The sequence below is a fragment of the Brachycentrus maculatus genome, unplaced genomic scaffold (assembly GCF_059751285.1).
Source record: "Brachycentrus maculatus isolate JH-2025_06_01 unplaced genomic scaffold, ASM5975128v1 h1tg000202l, whole genome shotgun sequence".
Taxonomy (NCBI): Eukaryota; Metazoa; Arthropoda; class Insecta; order Trichoptera; family Brachycentridae; genus Brachycentrus; species Brachycentrus maculatus.
The window spans coordinates 1,611,037-1,638,253 of NW_028280953.1; the positions used below are offsets into that span (position 1 = coordinate 1,611,037).

Here is a 27,217-nt window from a genome sequence, read left to right on the forward strand (position 1 = left end):
AGTAAAACTTAAGTTTTAATAGGTATATATATATTTCTAGATATAGTGGTATTTACTAAGTAACACTTAAAATCAAAATAATTTCAGTAATTCATTTGGCAGTCACTTTTCACATCTACCCTTTTTTCATTTATGTTTTACTTGGTAAATACCACTGTTTCTAGATAATGTGACGTTTACCAAGCAAAAAATAAATTAAAAATAATATTAACATCTTTTATTTATTTATTTTTTCAGCATTCACTTTGTGGTAAGACATGATGAAATTGTTTGAGAAAAACACTTGTATTTTTACCGATTGAGTTTATTATGTTATTATGACGACTAGATTCGTCATAATTTCTAGACATGAAGATGTCGAAACTAGTCGTCATAATAAAATAAAATAAATTCATGCGGTAAAAGTGTTTTTCTTTTACAATATCAAAACCTAGTTACCAAGTAACTTTTAAAGTAAACTATTAAAATGACACACACAAGCACTGATTTTCTGTCGTTTTCGCGCGTTTCGAACTGAGATTTCGTTATTTTTTTCCGTCACCGTTCTCGGGGGTGTTTCATCCCCCAAACACGCGTCGGCACTGACAGCAGGGGCTTTGTTTACCCCGCGAGATTCAAAGCGTCGGCGGAAGTGCTCGGCGCGCGCCTGCGCGGACTGTGGCGGGCGGCACGCGACTGGCTAGCGCTACTCGCCGCCAGAGCGCTACGCGGCACTTGGTAGGAAGGGCAAACGTCAAACTGAGATATATATATATATATATATATATATATATATATATATATATATATATATATATATATATATATATATATATATATATATATATATCTATATATATATATTTATATAAATATATATATATATATATATATATATATATATATATATATATATATATATATATATATATATATATATATATATATATATATATATATATATATATATATTTATATATATATATATATATATATATATATATATATGTATATGTATTTATACATCGTTGAATTTCTGCTAAATTACGATTGTTTTGAACTTCATATGATAAAAATTTAATTTGTGTGAGTGTGTGTGTTTACTCGTATGTGTGTTTGTATACACATAAACATGTAATATATACAAAAACTCACATATAATACGATATACAAAAATAAATAAATAAAATGAATGAAGCACTGATGTCACGATCAGAAATATTATTATTATAAGTATAAATAATGAAAAAATCATAAATTTTAATAAATTAAGATTTGTTTATTGCATGGAATGATTGAATATTCATTTTTATTATTAAATATTTCGCAAAAAAACAACAAAAACATTGATTAGTATTTACGGTTTAGTTTAAAAATTTGTTCCAATACAATCTTAAACGAAGTCCTTCTTTTTAATTTTTTTCTTCTTATTAAATAAATATATAACGTGGTAATATTTTCCTTCGTAAATTGGGTGTAAATAATATGTAAAGTGGGTGTATAATAATAAAATAAACAATGTGTTGCTTTGTAATTAAAGTTTATTCTTAATTTATCTTTACATTATTTTTCTATCTATCTATCTGATTCTGACAGTTCAGAATAATATTATATTTTTTCTATCTGATGTCTTTTGTTTTATTCAGTGCGACGCATGCGACATCTGGTGGTAGAACTTTTTTATGTAGGTACTATTTGTAAGTACTTAATAAAATGTAAAGGTACCTAGGAGTTTTATTACAAATATATCTTTTTTTCTTTAAAACAACGCATTCAAATGTCATTTCCCCCCAATTTCGAATATAGCTATGTTTGAAACTAAGCCCTGTATATTTTCGTCTTTCGACCCCGTGCCCCCGACTGCGTGGTAGAAGTAAAGCCCGATGTTGTAACGCTCAACGCGCTCCATCTCTCCAAAGGGGTAAGCGGTGACGAGGGGAACGCAACACAACACAACACAAGGACCAATGCACTCCGCTGCGAGGGGACCCACGGCTGCATCACACACAGAGCTTCTAACCGAAGGACGAAGGATAATGCAATACAAAACATTTTGAGTGTGTCCAAATACTTTTTCACAAAATTTGGATTATCTCCAATTACAGGAGTTATTTTCATATTATTTTTTGACATCTCATCAAAGATGAAGAAGAATATGGATGTCTGGGCAGTTGCTGACTATATTATATTATACTAATATAAGAGTTTCTGCTTAGTAAAAAGATTCTTTACATCTCACCAATAGATGTCTCTAGTGAAGTTCTAGTGATTCAAGAACAAGGTTTCTAAATTGGTCCATATATATGGACTTCCAAGAATTTGAGTAGTGTGGTTGTCAATAATGGCTATCCATTATTGACATTGGATTCTATAATTGGTGAATGTTGCACGTGTGTAAAGTGATAACTTATACCAGCCTATGAGGGTCGTCAGCCCCGTAAATGCCCAGACTTCCATATTCTTCTTCATCTTTGATGAGATGTCTATGCAATACTTCATCATATTTTAGGTGCGTCTAAATTTGTGTTGACAAATTCTGGATATGCTCCATTTAACAAAGGTAATAAAAAATGTTTTTCATCATATTATTTTATTGACATCTCAACATAGATGAAGAAGAATATGGAAGTCTGGGTATTTACGGGATTTACGACCGTCATAGGCTGGTTAACCACCCCTACCTCCGGGTTATTTTTAACCGTATTTTTTTTATAAATAAGCAAATAATAAATCACAACGTTTGTTGTCACAAAATATTGTCAGGTATGAAACCTGACGAAAAATTTGTCAGTGTATCCGGTACGCATTAAATATTTTTGGAACAGATATCTTTTCTCGTGCGCGTAGGACATACGGGTTAGCGTGGAATGGTGAAGAAAAACCACGCGTATCACGTACGTTCGTATGTGTAGGGCGGTTGAGTCATTGTTCCGCAAAGTGTATGCCGCGGCACACTGGTGTACCGTGGTGATTAATTAAAAAAGTCTAGTTTTGTGAAAATAGCACAATTGCTCCAAATTTTGATTGCCTGTGCTCAGTTAAGTAGGCTCACATTTCGCATTGAACATAATATGTTAAAAATGTTACCATAATATGGTAAATATCCACCTCTGAAATTTCTTAATTTGGTACATGTACCTTGAATAGAAAAAGTTTGCGAAACACTGGTTTGAGTGATCACTTAACACACGTGTAACATTCACCAATTCACGTGTGTAAAGTGATCACTTTAACCAGTCTATGACGGTCGTAAGCCACGTAAATGTGGAATAAAAAAATTGTACTGCCATTTCTTGGTGGAACTGCATTTTATAGAATAAAATAACAACCATGTGGTTTTTTCAACATGAGTTTTATTTGCCAAGCTTTAACCGATACCATCAACTGGTGGTGCCAGTCTGGTGATATCGGTTACAACGAAACCCGGTTGCTGGTCAAATAAAATTCATGTGGAAAAAAACTACATACTTGAAATTTTATTCTGTATTCTTTAAAATGTCCGTCTTTTGTCCGCCTCCGTAGTGTAATGGTCAGCACGCTCGGCTACCGTTCTGGAGGACCCGGGTTCGATTCCCAGGAGGGGGTAAGAATAAATATGAGTGATTTTTTCACTGTAATATTTATTCAATATTACCCTGGACTGGTACTTGAAGCGGAGGGCTGATCACCTTTCCTTCATGTGTAAACGATCAAGATAACACTGCGTTTATATGACGCAGTGCCCTATGCACCATTGGGGTGCGGATAAGGGTTAAAAAAATATTCTTTAAAATTCCCAAAAAAAATCATTATAAAAATCTTCGCAATAAAGCTAACTGTGTGATGTGGCCTCACAGCCACTGTAGCATAATATGCACGCGACTCGGGGACACGCTGTTCACAAAAGAAAGGAAAGCAGAGTCGCCCGACAGGCCGTTATAAATCTTGCGCACGGGGCCGTAAAGGCTAAAATTAGACGCGATGTTTATTGCCCTTGGTGCGGTTTGAAAGCCTCGATACACAAATATTGGGGGGAGCACCTACCCAATTGCAAAAGGACCAAACTGCACTCAAATTTGGCCATAGAAAAAAAACAACGTTGACCTTGTAATAGTTTCTTTAAAAAAAATGTATGGAACTTGTATTAGTTTTTTTTTATAAAAATTACATTTTAATCGTTTTTTTATGAAAATGACATAGTATTAGTTTCACTGATTAAAGAAAAAGCTTGTTTTTTACCACTTGAGTTTTATTAAAGACTACATGTTTCAGAAGTTAAACTTCCATCATTCAGGTCTGTATAATAACTAAAATATAAAATATAAAATTGTTCTAGAAATAAGGAGAGGCGAAAGTTTAGGGGGAGGGGTTAGTCAAGGGGCGGAGTTTGAAAACAAAGGAAAAATGGAAAGCAAAGGTGAAGAATTTTGAAACAATATATTATTTAATAAATTATTATTAGAATTCAGGATTTTTTTGGATTTCTAAATTTTCAAGATAATTTATAATTTGGCCTTTTTATGGAACAAGGTGTCATAATTTTAATTTATGAGAGTGAATTGAGTAATCATTGTTACATGTCTTACCACAAATTTAATGCCGAAACAATAAATAAAATATTATTATTTTCATTGGGAAAAAAATAAGTATGGAACTTGTATTTTTATTTTTATGAAATGAGTATTTGTATATTTTTTACATGAACTTGCACTAGTTTCTTTAAAAAACGTATTGAAGAACTTTTTATTTTTTTACATTAATGAGTAGTAACATTGTCCGCCTCCGTAGTGTAATGGTCAGCACGTTCGGCTACCGTTCGGATTCCCAGGGGGGGTAAGAATAAATATGAGTGATTTTTTCACTATAATATTTATTCAATATTACCCTGGACTGATATTTGAAGCGGAGGGCTGATCACCTTTCTGGAGGACCCGGGTTCGATTCCCAGGGGGGGTAAGAATAAATATGAGTGATTTTTTCACTATAATATTTATTCAATATTACCCTGGACTGATATTTGAAGCGAAGGGCTGATCACCTTTCCTTCATGTGTAAACGATCAAGATAACACTGCGTTTATATGACGCAGTGCCCTATGCACCATTGGGGTGCGGATAAGGGTTTTATTATTATTATTTAACATTGTATAGGTTTCTTTGAAAATAGCATTTTACTTGTATTAGTTTCTTTTTTATATAAATTTTTTTTGTATTAGTTTCTTTACGAAAGAATAAGTAATGATCTTGATTTTTCATTTAAAAAATTAGTATTTGCATATTTTTAAAATGACATTCCACTAGTTTCTTTTAAAAAAATAGTATTAAACGTGAACTATTTTTTTTAAATATTAATAAGTAGTGACTCTGTATTAGTTTATTTAAAAAATGATTATTTTTTAAAATAGTTTCGTTGAAAAATAGTATTGAACATGTATTATTTTTAAAAATATAAAAATGAATATTGACATTGTATTAGTTTCCTCCTAAAAAAAGAGTTTTATAATTGCATTTAAAAAAAAAAATAGTAATATTATGAGTTTTTCATTTTAAAAAATTTGCACTGTGTTTCTATTAGTTTCGTTTAAAAATTGATATTGAACTCATAATAATTTTCTTATAAATTAAAATTTTACTACTGTTGCATTCAGATCTACATTGATCTTTTTCATTTATGACTAACTAACTAACTAGCCATCACGCCGCTTCCCCGCAGAGGTAGGCAGAGAGGATAGAACACCAATAACTCTATCTTTGTAAACATTCTTCGCTTTTTCCACATTCATGCATCTCCGCATACATACTCGCCGATTATTACGACTCCTAACCTGACCGCTTTCAAGTATTTGGCATACCTGCTCGTGTCAAGTTTTTCTCGGTCTTCCTCTGCTCCTTTTTCCAACTACATTCGCCTCATAATTTTGTTTAACCGTTCTTTCCTCACTCATACGTTCCACATGTTCAAACCATCTCAACACGCCTTTCTTAATTTTATCGATAATGCTTATCTCAGCCTTGCATTATTTCCGTATTTCACTCCTGCCCATATTATTTTTTAGTAATTTGACCAGGTATGTCATGGAAACTATTGTCATCGAATAAATAAATTTCAAAAATAACAATTTATTATTTTTTATTACTTTTCTTCTTTAATTTACTTCGTTCAATCGACCGTGGTAAAATTTTTAAATTACAGTAATATAGACGTTTGAATATTTATGACAAATGCATTTCTGGGGGGCATCGAACCGACGACTTCCCTATTCACAGCAGAATGAGTAACCAATGAACCGAAAAATAATTATTACTTCCATCAAAACGCATCATTTCTGTATTGTTGTCGGCTGGACTTGAATGCAGAGCCGCACTAAGTATAGGGCGCTCAACAATATTTATTTATTTTTGTGTCTTAAATTAAAAGGAATCTATAATAAATAAATGTATTTATTTATTTCATAGATACATATTAATTTCAAAGATACATTTACTATATGTATTACGGCTCTTTAGGCATGGCCTGTGTAAACACTGCCACTAGGCAAACATTAATATGCAATTCTTCTTATCATTCATCGTTCACTTTGTGTAATACTACTTAAAAACACCACTTCATGACTACTGGTTTCAGAATAACCATTCCATCATTAGATTAAATGTAGACTAATGAACTATGGTTATTCCGAAACCGGTAGTCATGATGTAGTGTTTTTAAGTGGTATTACACAAAGTGAAATATATTGATAAGGAGAGTGTCAATCACCATACCACAAAGTTAACAATGCTTTTAATATACAAAATATACAAGTTTAAAAAACAGACCAGCTACAAAAACATATTTAAAATCATATTATTTTTTGACATCTCATCAAAGATGAAGAAGAATATGGAAGTCTGGGCATTTACGGGGCTGACGACCGTCATAGGCTGGTTTAAGTGGTTTAAAATCATGTTTTCAGGCGTTTTCCAGTATGTAATAATAATATAATAGATCATAGATCATTAGTCTACATTTAAACTTATAATAGATTAGTTATTCCGAAACCGGTAGTCATGATGTAGTGTTTTAAGTGGTATTTATTACACAATGTGAATAATGATAAGGAGAGTGTCATTTTACCATACCACAAAGTTAACAATGCTTTTAATATACAAAATTTACAAGTTGTAATAAAAATTGACCAGCTACATAAAAATATTTAAAATCATGTTTTCAGGCGTTTTCCAGTATGTGATAATAATGCGTGGTTCCGATCTTGGATACATCAAAATAAAAGTGTCTCTGTCAAATAAAGGCTTTTCTAAATCCAACATTGATGACTGTTCGGCTGTCCAAACTTAAAACACAGTAAGGGACATTTTTTTGTAGTACGTTTTTTTTTTGTATTTTTGTACTACTAGTAAAATCTACTTAGTCCAAAAATGAAAAAAAAAATATTACAAAAAAATTTCCCTTACTGTGTTTTGAGTTTGGACAGCCGTGTTGTGAACTGTGAAATGGCATATAAACTGTGTCACGAGAATAATAAATATATTTAGGAATTCTGAATATTTCAGGCTTCCATATCTAGGAGTTCTGAATATTACAGACTTCCATTTACTTCTTTATCTATATTATCAAATATTTTTTCAAATAAAATATATCAAATAGACGACGTTTTTGGCACAGAACTCAACTGAATCCCACCCTGTATGGCATCTAAAAAAGTAGGTATAAAGTATAAGCATACTACAAATAGTGTATAGATTTATACAATATTGTATATCGCTCACTCCTTTCAAGAACGTCATAAATCAAAATTCGTAAATTTTCAGTTGTGCATGTTTTCGGAATACCCAGAAAATGTACTATATCCCAGCAAAAGTGGCATATTTTAAACATAATATTTACCCGCTACAGGGCAGAAAGTGTTGTTTTTGCATTTTGAAGAAAATGTATTGTTTAATTATTTTTTTTAAATAAAATAAATATTTTTCAAATGAAGAAAAAACCTTCAGGTTTCATCTCAAAAGATCTGTTGCACAGTAAAATATTTAATAAGTGGCTTGATATTTATTTTTAATACATTGCATTATATTTTTAAACTTAAAAATCGTTCTCCTGAAAATCAAGTTTTTTGATTTATGACGTTCTTGAAAGGAGTGAGCGATATGTGTACATTTATACAGACATTACAAATAATAATAATACAAAAAATATAGCTAGACAATGGGCCATCTCTGTTTCCGCTGTGACTGTCATGGCTAGCACTTGTCAAAAGGGCTTTTACGTTGAAAAAGTTTTGTTGTCACAAAACACCAAAGAGAAAACACAGCTTTGTGCTTTTAAAAAAAATGAATACACCATTGTTCGATGGTTATAATTACACTGGCTAACAATTTACAAGTTTTATTTTGTAACTGGCGTGAAAATACCTGATCTTTATGCACTTTGCATAGCTGAATTAAAAAACGAAAGCAAAAATAATGTAGCATGTCAGATTTTTTAGTTATGGATATTTTTAATTCTGATATTAACTAAACTTTATCTTATTATTTATGTATAAATATATTAAATACCAACATATCGCTCACTCCATTCAAGACCGTCATAAATCAAAAATTGTCAATTTTCAGATGTCCATGTTTTCGGAATACCCAGAAAATGTACTATAAACCAGCAAAAGAGGCATATTTTTAACTTAATATTTACCCGCTACAGGGCAGAAAGTGTTGTTTTTTGCATTTTGAAGAAAAGGTATTGTTTAATTATTTATATTAATTTACTAAATATTTTTCTAATGGAGAATAAACCTTCATTGGAAATAAATTTGTAGTTTATTAGGTACCGTAAAACGGGGCTACTTGAACTTTGATGTTTTACTTGAGCCCAGTAAAAAAAAAAATAGATCTGTATTTGATCTACAATAATGAACGTATCGACATGATTATTGTTACGATACGTTCATTATTGTAGACCAAATACAAATTTAATTTTTTTGTACTGGGCTCAAGTAACACATCAAAGTTCAAGTAGCCCCATTCTACGGTACTTGGAGTAGCATTTCCGACAATTTAAGTGTGAGAGATGCATTTTTAGAGCTTTAGAACAACGCGCTAATGTTTACATAGACAATACAGGACTTTGTGCTTGAATGAATGGTTTTTATCAAACGTTTTGTATGGAGAATGTAATATTTAATTCTCCATACCAATAAAAAACACCGTAAAAATGTCATCTCGCTAGTTAAGGCGACATTACTCTTCTTGGAGTTGAATATATTGAATCTAGGAAGATGTACATAGTGTACACAGTGTGTACCAGTGCCGGTACTTCCCTAGAAGCCCAAAAGCCCGGCTTGCCTTACAACTCCAAATAAAAATGACTAAATCTAGACCAAATGATTAAAAATACATAATTAATGTATGACTAATTTTAAATTATCGCGCGCTTACATGATTACTAAACACTATGCACGCCATTATATGGTGATGGTTCTTATTGGTTATAGTTAATATCTGAGGAAGATATTTTATTATAGTGAACATTTTCTTTTTTTCAAGGTGATGGCTATACCTTACAAAAGTTACATGTTAGCATATTTTAACAATGATTAAAATACGTTGTTTATATTTATAATACTTTCTGGGTGCTTACTATACTGGGAATGATATGAGGTGAAGAAATTATAGGTACATCATGTATTCACGAATGTGAAAAACAATGGGCTTGCCTTACTGGTAAACCCTAGGCACGCCACTGGTGTGTACACTATGTACATCTTCCTAGACATCTTCCTGTACATGTACATAGTGTGTTACTCAATAAGATCGTAGGATGATGAAAAGTCCTCGAAATGGTTTTGGCCGATCGGAAATTGTATCTACAGCTTTAATGAAATAAAAAACAACTTAAAAAAAATACAAATATTTTATTTTAACAGTGATCTGTTTTCGTCGTTACCGACACAACAAGGGTTAAAAACCATGATTTTATACAACTTTTTCTGATAAAATAAATTCAATTTGAATAAATTTAAGCAGTGTTTTATAATAATAATAATTGCATATCGATCACTCCTTTCAACATATATAAAAAATTGTCAATTTTCAGCAAAAGCAGTATATTTTTAATTGATATTTACCCGCTACAGGGCAGAAAGTGTTGTTTTTGCATTTAAAAAAAAAGGCATTGTATAATTATTTATTTTTAATATCCTAAATATTTTTCAAATGGAGAAAAAACATTCAGGTTTTACCTAAAAATATCTGTTGCACAGTAAAAAGTTCAAAAAGTGGCTTGATATTTATTTTTAATACATTTTATTATATTTTTAAACTTTCAAAACGATCTCTAGAAAAATCAAGTTTTTTTTATATATGACGTTGTTGAAAGGTGTAAGCGATATAAGTTATGATAAAGGTTTTGAGTAGGATTCCACATATTTTTGTATGTTATTATGTATATATATATATATATATAATATATATTTATATATATATATATATATATATATATATATATATATATATATATATATATATATATATATATATATATATATATATATATACACGACCATACACTCACGATTTCCAGTTTTCACCCTTCTCCCGCCGCGAATTTCACTCACCTCCCTAATCTAAATGTGTCCCGGCTTACAGGGCCCCAAATGTCCGGGGCCCGAATTAGTTTTTAGGGCTCCCCTGAGTCCCTCCGCAGGGCGCTTCGCCCCGAACAATTAGGGATAATCTCAGAGGCTGCAGATTCATCTTAATTCGCGCAAACCGCCTAATGCGGCCGTTTGGCCGTGGCGTGAAGGGTGCAATGACTGTATGTGTACACCCTGCGCCAAATCCGGCTATAGCAAGCTCCAAACTTTACGTATTCTATGGTTAATTAAGCATTTACAGTCGACTCTTCCGGAAATCCAGAGAGAGATTTGAGCAAATGTGGTTAGAGCGTTTAGCTACTGTGCTTTAGGCCCCCGGTTCGATGCGGCTATGTTAGTCTGTGTCACCAACATACCCACATTCCTTACGCGTTCCATCCGCTGTGCCTACGTCTTCAGAGAAACGCAATGATGGTACTAATGGTCAGCACGCTCGGCTACCGTTCTGGAGGTCCACATTCCCAGGGGGGGTCAAATTAATATAAGTGATTTTTTCACTCATATATTTATTCAATATTAGAGTGAAAAATAGAGTGACTGGTATCGGAAGCGGAAGCCTGACCACCTTTCCTTCATGTGTTAACACGTTCAAGATAACACTGCGTTAATATCGACGTGCCCTACGTAAAGTGCTCTAAATACATTTTTGTAAATTTTGAGATATTTGGTGTATGTTATCAAATGACCATTATCTAAAAATATAAACAAACAAAAAAATATATGAAATAAATTACGCCTAGTTTTCAGGCGTATAAAACGCTATCTACATCGAATTTTCGAAATAAACTGAACTCCTAAAACGCTAACTACTTAATTTTGGCAAAGCATAAAGTTTTAAAACGATTCAATACATTATTTTATCGTGTTTTTTAATGTATAATACTAGCTTAGAATTTCAGATAAAACCGTTAATTAATAATAAAAAAAAAATAGGTTGAAATAATCTTCTACGCTCTCTCCTGTAAAGTAACAGATTTGCAGATAGAGTACTTTACGTAGGGGCCGTCGATATGATGCAGTGCCCTATGCATCATTTGGATACGTGTAAGGGTTTGAAGAATAATACATAAGGCATCTTTTGGTAAAACATATCGCTCATTCCTTTCAAGAACGTCAAAAATAAAAAAAACTTGATTTTTCAGGAGAACGTTTTAAAAGTTTGAAAATATAATATAATGTATTAAAAATAAATATAAAGCCACTTATTGAACTTTTTACTATGCAAAACATCTTTTCAGGTAAAACTTGAAGGTTTTTCTCCATTTGAAAAATATTTATAACATCAAAAAAATAAATTAAACAATACCTTTTCTTCAAAATGCAAAAACAACACTTTCTGCCCTATAGCGGGTAAATATTAAGTTTAAAATATGCCGCTTTTGCTGGGATATAGTACATTTTCTGGGCATTCCGAAAACATGCACAACTGAGAATTGACGATTTTTGATTTATGACGTTCTTTAAAGGAGTGAGCGATATATGAAAGAGGCAAATACGGGAAATGAGAATACAGAAAAATGTTGAAGCGTTTGGGTCCTGTCTCGGGACGCGAAGCATTTCCGATTCTCGCGAGCGGAGCTGAGTTCGCGGCTATTTGGGTCCCCGCTCATTACTTTCCGGGATATTAGGAGGAAGAACTCAGATGCTGAGGTAAGGAAGGTGAGTCAAGAGAGTGTGACTCATGATTCAGGAGTGAGTCTGATATTTGCGAGAAACCACTCGATCAAAAGATCAATACAGAAAGAAAGAGTCTGATTCTTGTAAAAAATCTACTAATTTTTAAGAAAATTTTAGAAATTTAGGTTGTGAATTCGAGAATGAGTCTAATGTTTGTAAAAAAATACTCAAATGTCGGGTTGTGGTCCCATGGTTAGTGTCGCGGACTCTGAAGTCAGAGTTTCTCGGTTCGAACCCACTCTACCGCAATTTGATACCTATTTCTAATAATGAGTCGCTAAGGCCCACAGAAATATGTAGTATGAAATTGAAATACATATTTGTGTTAATATAATAATAAAAACATAAATATTACTCTTTTAATTAAAAAAAAAAAATAAAGAATATTAAAAATAAAAAAAGAAATAATGAGTATATTAAAAAATGGGTCTAAAATCTGTAAAAAAGACTAACTTTTAAGAATATTCAAGAAATATCAATATTGAATTTAAGAATGGCTCTAAAATTTGTAAAAAAATACTTAATATCAAGAATAATAAAGAAATTATGATTTTTGTAAAAAAAACTTGCTCTGTTTTAAATTATTTTGAAATTTAGACAATGAATTAAACGATGAATCTAATATTAGTTTTAAATAAACTACAGCTTTTTTTAAAAACATTTAAGAAATATAGACTGCGAGTTCATGAATGAGTCCTATATTTGAATTTTTTTCAATATCAAGAATAATAATGAAATAATGACTGTAAATTTGAGAATTAATATAGTTTAAAAAAAAACTACTACATTTTAAGAATACTACTATTATTAAAAAAAGAGCCTAATAATTGTAAATATAAACTAAATATATGTTGCCGCCTCCGTAGTGTAATGGTCAGCACGCTCGGCTACCGTTCTGGAGGTCCCGGGTTCGATTCCCAGGGGGGTTAAATAAATATTAGTGATTTTTCCACTGTAATATTTATTCAATATTACCCTGGACTGGTGCCTGAAGCGGAGGGCTGATCACCTTTCCTTCATGTGTAAACGATCAAGATAACACTGCGTTTATATGACGCAGTGCCCTATGCACCATTGGGGTGCGGATAAGGGATTTATTATTATTATTATTATTATGTTGACATTGTTGAGAATAAATAAAGAAATAATAACTGTAAATTACGCAATCGAAAACTCACAATTAAAAAAACACTTACAGTGATACCATTCCAAGAACGTCATAAATCAAAAAACTTGATTTTTCAGGAGAACGTTTTTAAAGCTTAAAAAGAAATCACAATGTATTAAAAATAAACATCAAGCCACTTATTAAACTTTTTACTGTGCAACAGATCTTTTTAGGTAAAACTGAAGTTTTTTTTTCATTTGAAAAATATTTAGTATATTAAAAAAAATAATTAAACAATACCTTTTCATCAAATAAAAAAAAACAACAACATTTTCTGCCCTGTAGCGGGTAAATATTAAGTTAAAAATATGCCGCTTTTGCTGGTATACAGCACATTTTCTGGGCATTCCGAAAACACGCACAACTCAAAATTCACGATTTTTGATTTATGACGTTCTCTTGAAAGGAGTGAGCGATATATATTTCGGTGGCAATTCTTTAGATTTTGAATATTTAAATAACAAAAATAAGATTTTAATGAACAACTAATTCCGTTACGCCCTGTAGTACTTAAAAAAATGGTTTAAATTTGCGAAAGCAAGTTAAAAAAAAATGAGTACGCAATACGCGCTATTGACCCTCCATTCGTGAGCGCGCAGATGCAAATAGCGTGACAATGTTTATTCGTTTTGCGTCAGAAAATCACAAAGGACTATTTTTAACTTCAGCAGACTTCACCGGCTAATTGAATAATTACCGCTTCGGTTCCGCTCGCTTCAAGCATTATTTGTGTAAATCCGTTCCGCAAACACCGCTTCAATTTGAAACGAAAAATATTTGTGAAGATTGTATGGGTATATATATATGTATAAATTATAAGTAAAACACTTGATTTTTACCACTTGAGTATTATATTTTAACGACTAGTTGTCGAAGCTACAGATGTCGCTCACTCCTTTCAAGAACGTCATAAATAAAAAAAATGATTTTTCAGAAGAACGTTTTTATAGTTTAAAAATATAATACGAGTACAATGTATTGAAAATAAAAATCAAGCCACTTATTGAATTTTTCACTATGCAACAGATCTTTTTAGGTAAAATCTGAAAGTTTTTTCTCCATTTGAAAAATATTATGTAAATTTAAAAAAATAATTAAATGCAAAATGCCTTTTCTTCAAAATGCAAAAACAACACTTTCTGCCCTGTATGGGGTAAATATTAAGTTAAAAATATGCCTCTTTTGCTGGGATAAAGTACATTTGCTGAGCATTTCGAAAACATGCACAACTGAAAATTGACGATTTTTGATTTATGACGTTCTTGAAAGGAGCGAGCGATGTGTCCATATACGGGTTTGGATAACAATAACAAACGATATTCAAATCCGTAGTTCAGCGCTCGGGGAACTTTTTTTAACCATTTCCCCAAAATATTTGTGTGTGAGTCGATATTACCCCTTCCCCCATTTTCGAAAGAAGACAATCGATGTATATCATAAAAATTCTAACACGTTTGTGAAAAAGCAAACTAGAAAAATTCCTTATTACCCCAAAAAAATCATTTTTACCCCATTTCGGGTAATTTTCCCCGGTTCCCGACCGCTGCCGTAGATGGAAACATCTGTAGCTTACGAAACTCATCATCAAACCCTTATCCGCACCCCAATGGTGCATAGGGCACTGCATATAAACGCAGTGTTATCTTGATCGTTAACACATGAAGGAAAGGTGATCAGCCACCCGCTTCAGGTACCAGTCCAGGGTGATATTGAATAAATATTAGAGTAAAAAAATCACAAATATTTATTTGACCCCCCCCTGGGAATCGAACCCGGGACCTCCAGAATGATAGTCGAGCGTGCTGACCATTACACTAGACGAAACTAGTCGTTAAAATATTATACTCAAGTGGTAAAAAACAAATGTTTTGTTTATAATTTAATTTAATTATGTCTTACCATACAGTGAATGCCGAAACAATAAATAAATATTAAATTCGGTGAGAAATCTCTGTTGTTTGTGTTTTTATTTTTTGTTTTTTTTTTTTAAGACTAATTCAGTTTTTAACTTTGTGTTTAAAGAAAAATATCAATAATAATTTCCACTGAAAAATATCGTTTAGTTTGATTGTATCATTAAAAAACAAAATAGATTTTATTTGGACACACTCAAAATATTGCCTATTTATTGTCTGTAGTCCTGGTTCCAACTCTAATGTATGGAAGTGAAACATGGAGTTGGCAAAAGAAGGATGAAAGCAGACTGAATGCAGTCGAAATGCGATCTCTCAGAAGAATGTGCGACAAATCGATGTATGATAGATGTACGAATAGTGAAATAAGGAAGGAATGCAAAGCTGAGATAAGCATTATGGATAAAATTAAGAAAGGTGTGTTGAGATGGTTTGGACATGTAGAACGAATGAGTGAGGAAAGAACGGTAAAACAAATTTATGAGGCGAATGTTAGCGGGAAAAGAAGCAGAGGAAGACCGAGAAAAACATGGCACGATCAGGTATGCCAAATACTTGAAAGTGGTCAGGTTAGGAGTCGTAACAATCGGCGGGTATGTATGAGGAGATGCATGAACGTGGAAGAGGCGAAGAATGTTTGCAAGGACAGGGTGGTGTGGCGCTCTATTCTCTCTGCCTATCCCTGCGGGGAAGCGGCGTGATGGTTAGTTAGTTAGTAAGTTAGTTATTGTCTGTAATTTTAAAAAGATAAAAATTTGTAAACACTCACAATATGGCCTATTTATTCGTCTACAATTCTAAAAATATCAATAAATTCGAACCACTCAAAATATTGCATATTTATTGTACGTAATTTTTCATATTTTGTTCGCCTCCGTAGTGTAATGGTCAGCATGCTCGGCTACCGTTCTGGAGGTCCCGGGTTCGATTCCCAGGGGGGTTTAATAAATATAAGTGATTTTTTCACTCTAATATTTATTCAATATTACACTGGACTGGTACCTGAAGCGGAGGGCTGATCACCTTTCCTTCATGTGTAATCGATCGAGATAACACTGCGGTTATATGAAGCAGTGCCCTATGCACCATTGGGATGCGGTAAGGGTTTTATTATTTATTATTTAATTTTTCATATTCATTATTAATATTTTTTTATTTATTTTTTATTAATATTTGTTAATATTTATTAAGTTAGATATCAATTGCTCATATATCTTAATACATTTGAGATTAAATTACGGTTTTATATTGATTTATCGACTAAATACGACAAAATATATATGGAGGGATGTAAATTCATAAAGTAGCCAGCCCCCTGGCACTATTTCATTTAAAACCGCACCACTGTCTGCTACCGAAAGGTGGAATACATAAAGCACTAAAATACAGCACTTTATAGTTAATGTGTTTATTACCGACATCGCTTTACTGCCGTTGTAATATTTTACGATACAATTAAAAATAGATTTACAACCAATGTAATAAAATCGTGCATGTAAAGCTCGAAAGATCGACAACTGCATGTTGCATCTATTGGCGCGATTTTAAACTAAAATCGTTACGCTACTCGTCGCTAGATGGCACTAGTTTAACCCAAGCGCGCTACCTTGCAAATAATATAATTTTTTTTAATTTTTGATGTAAATATACTATGAAGTATTTTAAAATCTTGTAACAAGCATAATTAATTAAAAATAATTGGTATAAATACAATAAATTTCATATACTTTTATTTCAATTATTTAAGTTTTTCATGACTATTAGTCTAATACCATCTGTTGGCGCTTCATTGAAACCTTAGCTGAGAAATATATTTAAATATTAATAATATTGAGAATATGAGAAATATATCTTTAAAGTACAACGATTTGATAATTAAGGTATTCGATAAATCATTTATATTTAAATGCATTTAACTCAATTGATTATTTCAAACAGTTTTTTGTATGGAATAAAAAGTTTTTCTTCGAAATAAATACATAGTTTTGAAAATAAAATAGTTACTGGAAGATAAGGGGTTGAAAACGTTATATTTTTTTTTTATATTTTGAATTTTTCTTGTAATTATATTTAACACCATCTGTTGACGTTTTGCTGAAACTTTAGCAGAGAAACACACCATTAACGTAACATGGTTTAGCAACTAACTAAATATTGTGTCAAGTTTTACCTGTGCTGGACCATGTTTGCGTTGGTGGCTGCCAGCAGATCGTCACACCCTGCGCCCCCTGTCATCCTGGTAACTGGCTCCGCCTTCCCGCCAGACCCCGCATGTCCCAACTGGTACTGTTGACCCCCCTGGTGCGGCTGACCCCCCTGGTGCAACTGACCCCCCTGGTGCAGTTGACCCCCCTGGTGTAGTTGACCCCCCTGGTGCGGCTGAGCCCTCTGCTTGGCGGCCTGCTTGTGCCTGCTGAGGGCGAAGAAGAGGGCAAGTATCGCCTTGAGCTTGCCCTCTCTGATGTCCTCGGCTGTGACCTGCTCGAGACCTTGGACGCGCTGCGTATGCAGAAAGTGCAAGCAAGCAGCGACGGAATCGTACTGAAAAAAAAAGAAAAAATGCATCTTATTCTAACTGTCTATGAATATTTTAAAATAAATAAAAATTACTCAGTAAATACCACTACTAAACTACATTACCTCCATCAACAGGTGAAAACACAGTTCGTTTTGTATTTTAAAACATCTGTTTTTCTCAAAACCAGTGGTGTTTATATTAATAAGCCCAAACAAGACACCGACAATGTCACACAAGGTGGCTTGGTGGGTCTTTGCAAAAAAAAGTTCTAAATATGTATAAATTGTGATTTAAATAAATGTATACAAATAAAAAAATAAAAAAAGAGGTCTTATACAAGTGAATAATGTTAATTTTGGCATTTAAATTATCGCGTTATTCCACAAAATTAATACCATTAAGTCCTTACTCTCTTAAGGTCGCTCTCTTTTCCTTCTCTCTACGTAATCTTCCTTCTCTCTCATGTAACGAAATGTGCCTAATAAACGTGACGCGTCCTCAAAATTTCAGTCTCAATTCTAGTCCAACTATCGATTTCCGCCCAAAAAGTTTCAATTCAATAAAAAACGGAATTGTTTATTACGATATATGTATGTACACTACACATAACCCGTTATTACATAATCGAATAATTCAATGCTTGATAATCGGATATATTATTTAATAAATAACTCATCTTAATTAAAGCTTCTTCGATACTCAATCACTGAGTACCGCTTTGTTTGTTATTGTATAGCGTCTGTGAGACGTTCAGCTAAAAATGTTGTTCTAACGAAACCGGTTTCGTTCGAGCTAATAACGATGATATTTTTATCAATATGACCGAATTTGTTCTCACAATTTGAATATCTAGGTCATTTAGTTTTTTCGTAATTCGTGATAAGATTTACCGTTGAGTAACTAACTCTATAATAAAAATAATGTAAGTAATAAGTAAATAGCTAAGCATCACGCTGCTTTATATAGGGGTAGGCAGAGAGAATCGAACGCCATACCAATATGTCTTTGCAAACAATCGTAAATCGTCTCATCCACATATTCATCTCCTCATACATACCCGCCGATTGTTTCGACTCTCTACCAGACTACATCCAAGTATTTGAAATACTTGATCGTGCCAAGCTTTTCTCGGTCTTCCTCTGCTCATATTACCAACCACATTCGCCTCATGAATCTCTTTTAGTGTTCTTACTTCACTCATTAGATTCACATGCCCAAACCATCTGAACACACCTTTCAGAATCGATAATTTTATATATTTTATCATTTAAATTTAAAAATACATGCTGACTTTCGAGAAACCTTTTAAATTTAGATGCGTAGGTACTTTCAACAATTATTTTAAATCTTGATGCGTAGGTACGTTCTACATAACTTTTAAAACTAGATAAATGAGTACTTTTGACAAAAAACTGAAAGTCTAGAATCGTAAGTACATTTAAATTCGACAATACTTTTAAATCTACTAGATGCGTAGGTAATATCGGCAAAACTTTTGAATTTAGATGCGTAGGTACTATCGACAACATTTTTAATTTAGGTGCGTAGGTACTTTCGACAAACCTTTTAAATCTAGATACGTAGGTACTATTGACAAAACTTTTAAATCTAGATGCGTAGGTACTACGGACTACATTTTAAAATCTAGTTGCGCTCTTTGCGGTGGTATGGACATGTGGGGCGAATAGATAGCGAGAGAGTGACTAAGAAAATATATGTGGCGAATGTGAGAGGGAAAACAGAACGTGGACGATCGAAAAAGACTTGGCACGATCAGATCAATCAGAACCTAAAATCTGGCGGTGTCAAAAGTCTGCGTAATCGGAGGGCATGTATGACTAGATGTATGGATGTGAAGGAGGCGAGGAGTGTATGTCAGGACAGAAGAGTGTGGCGTTCCATCCTCTCTGCCTACCCCTGCGGGGAAACGGCGTGATGGTAGTAGTAGTAGTAGTAGTAGTTGCGCAGGTACTTTCGATAAAAAAATTGAATTGAGATGCGTAGGTACATTCGACAATTATTTTAAATCTAGATGCGAAGGTACTTTCGACAGTTATTTTAAATCTAGAAGCGTAGGTACTTTCGACAAATATTTTATGTTAACAATTACTTGATGCGTAGGTACTTTCGATAAACATTTTTCAACTGGTTTCAGTGGAATTTAAGTGCGCTGTCCACACAATCTCACGAAATTTGAACCTCCAAGGACACGCAAATAACAAACGAGGAAAAGCGTAATTACAGTCAAGTGGAATGACTGTACTTAACATACTCGAGTATTCTGAACAATGAAATATGATAAGTACTATTCAATTACATACCTCCTCTAGTTAATGTCCTTCACAGTGTAATGGATGTGGCTTAACACATTTCATACCACATTTTGTTTTATTACGAAAAAAATATTTGTCATTTTTACATTGGTTATATTTTTACATGAAAAAACTGAAAATATGGATTTTACGAGTACACTTGGGTCTGTTTTTATGTGGATCTTTTTAATGCGATTTTGAAGTTATGCGATTTTCAAATGTAATGGAACCTATCCCTCATGTTTGTATGTAGTTCAGGTCTTTTTTATGCGAATTTGCATAAAAAATCTAAATTTTAGACTTGTGCAGGTTACAACCGTTTGAGTGTGATTAGGTTAAATCTTACATCGTATTTATGAGATCCTTTATTGGAAAAAAACAAAAACCACTTGTTATTTGGATTGATGATGTATCTCAAAAACGATTTCCCATACGTGGATATTTAATTAAGGAAAAAGCTCTTCTGTTTTTATATTTTTATAGATTTTTTATGCGATTTTTGGTATATTCTATCATATTGATTTGAAATTATGCAGTTTTTTTTTAAAATAATGGAACTTAATCCCCCAGTTTTGCATGTAATTCAAGTATTTTTATGCTACTCCCCATGGAACGTATCTATCGTATAAAAGTGTATATTTCTATTTCTATATTTAAACCATTATTTTATTCCATGTCGTATTTACAAAATAAACCCATAAGTGGTAAAAATTGGCTGCAAGCAGCAAAATAAAAATTAAATGACCCAAATAAATGGAAGGATATGGAAAAGACCTTTATATATAACTTAATTATTTATTTATTACAAAATAAATAAATAGACAAATGTGATTTATTTGTCTTCTATCTCTCTTTCAAAATTGTATTTTAGTATAAATGCCAGAACGTAAGAATTTCATTTTAATGACCTGATGATGGAATGATTATTCCGAAGCCGGTAGTCACGAATTAGTGTTAATTAAAGTGGTATTACAAAGTGAACGATGAATGATAATGAGTGTTATATTACAATACCACAAAGTTATAATGCTTTTAATACACGAAATATAAAATAAATAAAAAAAATATTAAATATAAAAAAATTATAATATTAAATATAAATAAAAAATAATAAAAATTACAGTAGTACGTAAAGCCGGTCGCCAAGGTGTTAGGTGGGCCAAAAAAATGTTCTTGGGAAATGATTTTGACCTCAGAAGATCATTTTTTTCGTGCCACTCAACACGAGAGATATCCGTCAGTTTTTTTCTGTACATCGTGTTATGAATCGACTCGACCGCAATTGTAAATTATAAATATATAAATATATACAGTATGAACAATAAAAAATATCATTACTGTAGCAATCACGTCAGTCATCAACTAGACTTGTCCTAGTATAACGAGATATTGTACAGAAATAATTTGACAGGAATAAAATTAAGGATTTTTTTCCTTACGTGTCTGGGAGTATGGACGTAAATGAACGTCAGTACGAATTTTCCTTAAAGGAGTATGGACGTTAATGAACGTCGAAGTCCGTCTGTCAGTTAGTATGATGTAACTTGTATAGCAATGACATCTGTGGATATTTGTATATAATTTTGTCATAATTGAAAAATGTTTCGAATAGGTGTGTTTAAAAAATATATATATTTTAACATAATTTATATTTTCATAATACATCGATTTAAAGAAAAAAAAATTGTACTCCCGGAAAGGTTAAATTAAGCAGTAGTATTTTCAAAAACCAGCTTACAAATTTACCATCACGTGAATGTGGAAGAAGTGATGACTGTTCGCAAAGTAGATTGAAGTGACGTTCTATTCTCTCAGCCTACCCCTGCAGGAAAGCTGCGGGCATCTCCTTAGAGCGCTTGTGCACTAAACGGAATTTTACCGTCCGGCAATCCGGTTTTTAAAAATAAAAGCGACTACGACAGTTTAACGTGATCGAATTTCATGGATTTCATTCTAAGATGGACAAAAGCACAAGCCAATCCAAGCCAATCATCGTTTTAAAACGCTAACTGAAGTGCCGGACGGACAAAATTCCGTGCAAAAACGACCTTATAGTTTTTATAAAATTAAACAACTTTGTTTTAACCACTTTTTTTATTGAGAGTACACTTTAACCTACCGGTTTCGACAAGAACCTTGTCATCATCGGGGTTTATTAAATTCTAAAACATTAAAATACTCATAGTTAATTACATTCCCTTACAAAAAACTTCCACACACTCCGTAAAAAAATCAAAAAAAAAAAAAACAATTCAAGCCCTTATAGTTAGTTACCCGCCGATTATTCCGACTCCTGACCTGATCACATCTAAGTGTTTGCAATACTTGATCATGCCATGTTTTCCTCGGTTTTCTTCTCCTTCTACTACCAATCACATTCAGCTCATAAATTTGTTTTACTATTCATTCTCCACTCATTTAATTCGCATGCAAAAACCATCTAAATACATCTTTTTTAATTTGATGGCTAATTTTAAATTAATGTTTTACTTAGTAAATACCACTATTCAATACCACTAAATAGTGGTATTTACTGAGTAAAACATTAATTAAAAACGGATAGATTTTACCACAAAGTGACTGCCGAATCAATTAATGAAAATTGATGGATTATGCTTATCTCAGCATTGCATTCTTTCCTTATATCACTATTCGAACATATTTTAGTATTTCTCTGAATTAAATCGAATTTAAAATGGACAAAATTAATCGATCAATTTCATGACACAGTACATATGAGTGCACAACAGTCATCTATGTTGGATTGAGAAAGTTTTTATTTAGCAGAGACCCTATTATTTGTATGAATGCAGGACCTGAACCCCGGATTATTTTTACATACTGATTTGTACAAATTTAAGAGTTCCAAAATCATGGTTAGACTGGTGAATATTGCACGTGTGGGCCATGTAAGTACCCAGACTTCCGGATTTTTCTTTGTCTATGTTGAGATGTAAAAAATGAAAGCTGTTAATTAATAATTCGTTAGTTAATAATTCGTTATCATTAATGAACGGCTAATCAATTACAAGAGGATTCTCTTATACGCAGGTAACAAGTACCTAGCTATATTAGATTTATTTTAAGATTACAAAAAAGGTATTGAATAATAATGAAGCAACTATTTATAGACTAACTCATGAATAATCAAAATTACTTTGGGCAATTAGTACGGATATCCAAATGCAATTGAATATATTAAAAACTGAACGAATCCTGACATACATTTATGTGACACGTCAATCAACCTAATATATTTTTAAACTTCTTACCTAGAAAAAAAATCCTTTAACCACCCTCATTAATTCCTCTTCTTTCCTTCTCCTTCCTGCTAAATGTGTTATTTTATATCATACCTTTTTTTAAATCTCTGAATGTTTTTTAATAGTTTTATAACATAAATGTGGAATTGCTTACAATAATTAAAGAAAACACTTCGTTTTTTACCACTTGAGTTTTATTATAGACTACATGTTTCAGAAGTTAAACTTCCATCATTCAGGTCTGTATAATAACTAATAATAGTCTGTATAATAGTTATTATACAGACCTGAATGATAGAAGTTTAACTTCTGAAACATGTAGTCTATAATAAAACTCAAGTGGTAAAAAACGAAGTGTTTTCTTTAATTATTGTAACATGTCTTACCACAAAGTTAATGCTGAAACAATAAATGGAATTGCTTAATTTGCTTTTTTTAAACGTAACTATTTTTTGTTAATGTAATGTAATGTTTATTATTGTTAATGTAACTATCGTTTATAATATCATTTTTTTTACATGTAAGCTGTACAATTCCCGAATAAATAAAATAAAGTATTTCGAAAAGTTCCTGATTGGCCCACACTAGATTATCCCTCCTGTTCCCAACACAGATTAAATTAAATAAAAATATAAAGTTAGAAGAAACAAAAATCCACTTAATGATCTATAAACCTTGTACATAATAAGCAAGGCAAAGAAGCTTTTTATTGAGCAGAAACTCTTTCATTTGTATGTGAATATAAAAAATAACTCCTAATTTCATATAATCCAGATTTGTGAACTAGTATTTGGACACACTCAAAATGTTGCATGTTTTTTTTCAATCCGGATTTTTCCTTATCCAAACTACCTTCATTGTATATTGATGAAACACTAAAATGGTTGAATATAAGAAAAAAGGATCAAGTAAGGAGTTGAAAGGAAAAACATTTTTAATAGAATTTTACGAAATATTCTTTTTTAAAGATGGGAGTTGCATTTATTATTTAATATCTCTTTTCTTATCAAAATCACATATTTATTTCGATGAAAAACTAGTATTTTTAAAACAAAAACGGTGTGTCAATCGAAAAATAGAATTACCTACGTTAAATGGTACCTGGGTTGAAATATCATTTTCTCATATTATTTATTGATTCGGTATTAACTTTGTGGAACGACATGATTATTTTATTAAAATTAAACACTTGAATGTACCACTTTAATGAGTTTTATTTTATTTACGACTAGTTTCGAAAACGACAGATGTTTTCATCTTCTGGTACAAATTAAAACTTAATTTGTACCAGAAGATGAAAAGATCTGTCGTTTTCGAAACTAGTCGTAAATAAAATAAAACTCATTAAAGTGGTACATTCAAGTGTTTAATTGTAATAAAATAATAATTTTTACATAGATATATTATGAAAGAATATTTTTTTTCAAATTTTTAAACACCTTACCTTTCAATTTCTCTTTTCTTTTCAAAACTATTATACGAAGACTTTCATTACAAAAACAGTGTTTTAATAAAAAAAATCAGTTACGTCAAATGTTACCTGGGTTTAAAAAAAAATAAGTTGCGGGCTATCGAATATCCCGCCTTAAAAACATTTGTTTATTGAAATGGGATGCATTTGTTTCCACCCACACTTCAACATATGTCAAAAAGTTCAAAGGCGGTTCCTTACTTGGGAAAACGAGGGTTTTAGTTCAAAAACCTTTGCGCTTGTCTCGAGATTAATGCTTTTATGAGGGCTGTGCATTAAGAAAGCGTAAAATAGCCCATGATAATAAGAGCCCGTGTTGAAAATAGCACAGTCACAATAATAAATCAAGCTTTATTTTCATATGGCGGGTATGTATGAGGAGATGCATGAACGTGGAAGAGGCGAAGAATGTTTGCAAGGACAGAGTGGTGTGGCGCTCTATTCTCTCTGCCTGCTGTGATGGTTAGTTAGTTAGTAAGTTAGTTTTTATTTTCATTGTGTTTTGAATGTTGAAAGCATTAACTTTGTGGATCTTATTGATATATTATTTTGAGAAATAAAAAGACTTTGTTTTTTGTTCCACTCACATTTTTATTAACAACCATCTAGTTTCGGAAACAACCTGTTGCCCTCTTCAGGGTTTAATTTATGACTAGTCTAGTCTAGTCACAAATTAAACCCTGAAGAGGGCAACAGGTTGTTGCCGAAACTAGTTGGTTGTAAATAAAAATATAAGTGGATTAAAAAACAAAGTCTTTTTATTTCTCAAAATAATATATTATTTTCATTATTTTAAATGAGGAAGGTGTGATTTTTCATAACATTTTGAGTGTGTTCAAATCCTGTTTCACAAATCTGAGTTTCACCACTGAAGAGTTGCATTTTCATATTTATATCGCAACATATATGAAGAAGAATGTTGAAGTCTAGGTATTTACAAGGCTTACGCAATGTCATGGGGTTGTTTAAGTGATCACTTTATTCATGATTCTACCATTAAGTCGTGTGATTGTCAATTACACGACTCAAATTTCGTTTAAAATTGTATTTATGCTTCAATCGACACATATTTTTACTGTTCACTCGCCACTCATTCGTTCCATACATTGTTTTGGCGCACATTCGTCTGAGAGATCGCATTTCGATTCCATTTAGTCTACTTTAATTTAACACATTATTTATAGAATCGGCCTAAAGTTTAAGCAAGTTGATTAATTAAAATAAATACTTCATTACACACGACTAGTTTCGAAAACTAGAGATGTTTTCATCAACAGGTGATTACAAAAACTATATAAATACAAATCATTTTGAACTTCGAACGAAAATTTGAGTTGAGAATAGTAATGAGTCATAAAAGTAATGAGTCATGAGTAAACGTCATAAATAAAAAAAACTTGATTTTTCAGGAGAACGTTTTTAAAGTTTAAAAATATAATACAATGTATTAAAAATATTTTTTTTACTGTGCAACAGATCTTTTTAGGTAAAACCTAAAGGTTTTTTCTCCATTTGAAAAATATTGAGTGTATTTAAAAAAATAATTAAAAGATACCTTTTCTTCAAAATGCAAAAACAACACTCTCTGCCCTGTAGCGGGTAAATATTAAGTTAAAAATATGCCTCTTTTGCTGGGATACAGTACATTTTCTGGGCGTTCCGAAAACATGCACAGCTGAAAATTTTTCGATTTTTTTATTTATGACGTTCTTGAGGATTCGAAATTTGAAACTGTAAATAGTAAAGTAAAAATAAAAACTAAATGCTTAAATATAAATAATTTTAAGTTTCGAACCAAAATTTAAGTCCTGTTGAGAATAGTAATGAGTCCGGTTCAAATGAGGATTCGAAATTTGAAACTGTAAATAGTAAAGTAAAAATAAAAACTATTTAAATATAAATAATTTTGAATTTCGAACAAAATTTTGAGTCCAGTTGAGAATAGTAATGAGTCTAGTATAAATGAGGATTCGAAATTTGAAACTGTAAATAGTAAGGAACAGTTTCAAATTAGGAACGCGGAATGGCGCGGCCATCTTTGTAGCTTCCAAATTCAAATCGACCAATCCGCCGCCGGCAAAATGTCCGTTATGTCTCATAAAGCGTGCACCGTTAATATCTTAATATCTTCGACGGCATGTGATATATCCTAACAGAGACGTTTTAAAAATTAGGCGATAATTCAAATATTTGAATTGTCTTCCAAAGTCAAGTGGTCAGAGCACGTGGTTAGAGTGCTGGAGGTCCCGGGTTCGATTCCTAGGGGGGTCACAATAAACATAAGATTTTTGG

At 32.0% G+C, this 27,217-nt stretch overlaps 1 protein-coding gene across 5 annotated transcripts in view; it reads right to left on the reverse strand.

The window, feature by feature from the left end:
* The window catches only part of sick (sickie), a 377,677-nt gene that overhangs the window by 182,523 nt on the left and 167,937 nt on the right, over positions 1-27,217 (reverse strand). For 3 of the 5 annotated variants that reach the window (XM_088263668.1, XM_088263667.1, XM_088263666.1), the window contains one exon: positions 17,532-17,902. In XM_088263668.1, the coding sequence (XP_088119794.1) occupies positions 17,532-17,902 (371 nt within the window). Of the gene's footprint in view, positions 1-438; positions 678-17,531; positions 17,903-27,217 lie in introns of those variants that run through there. The other 2 variants (XM_088263669.1, XM_088263670.1) reach the window with 2 other exon arrangements.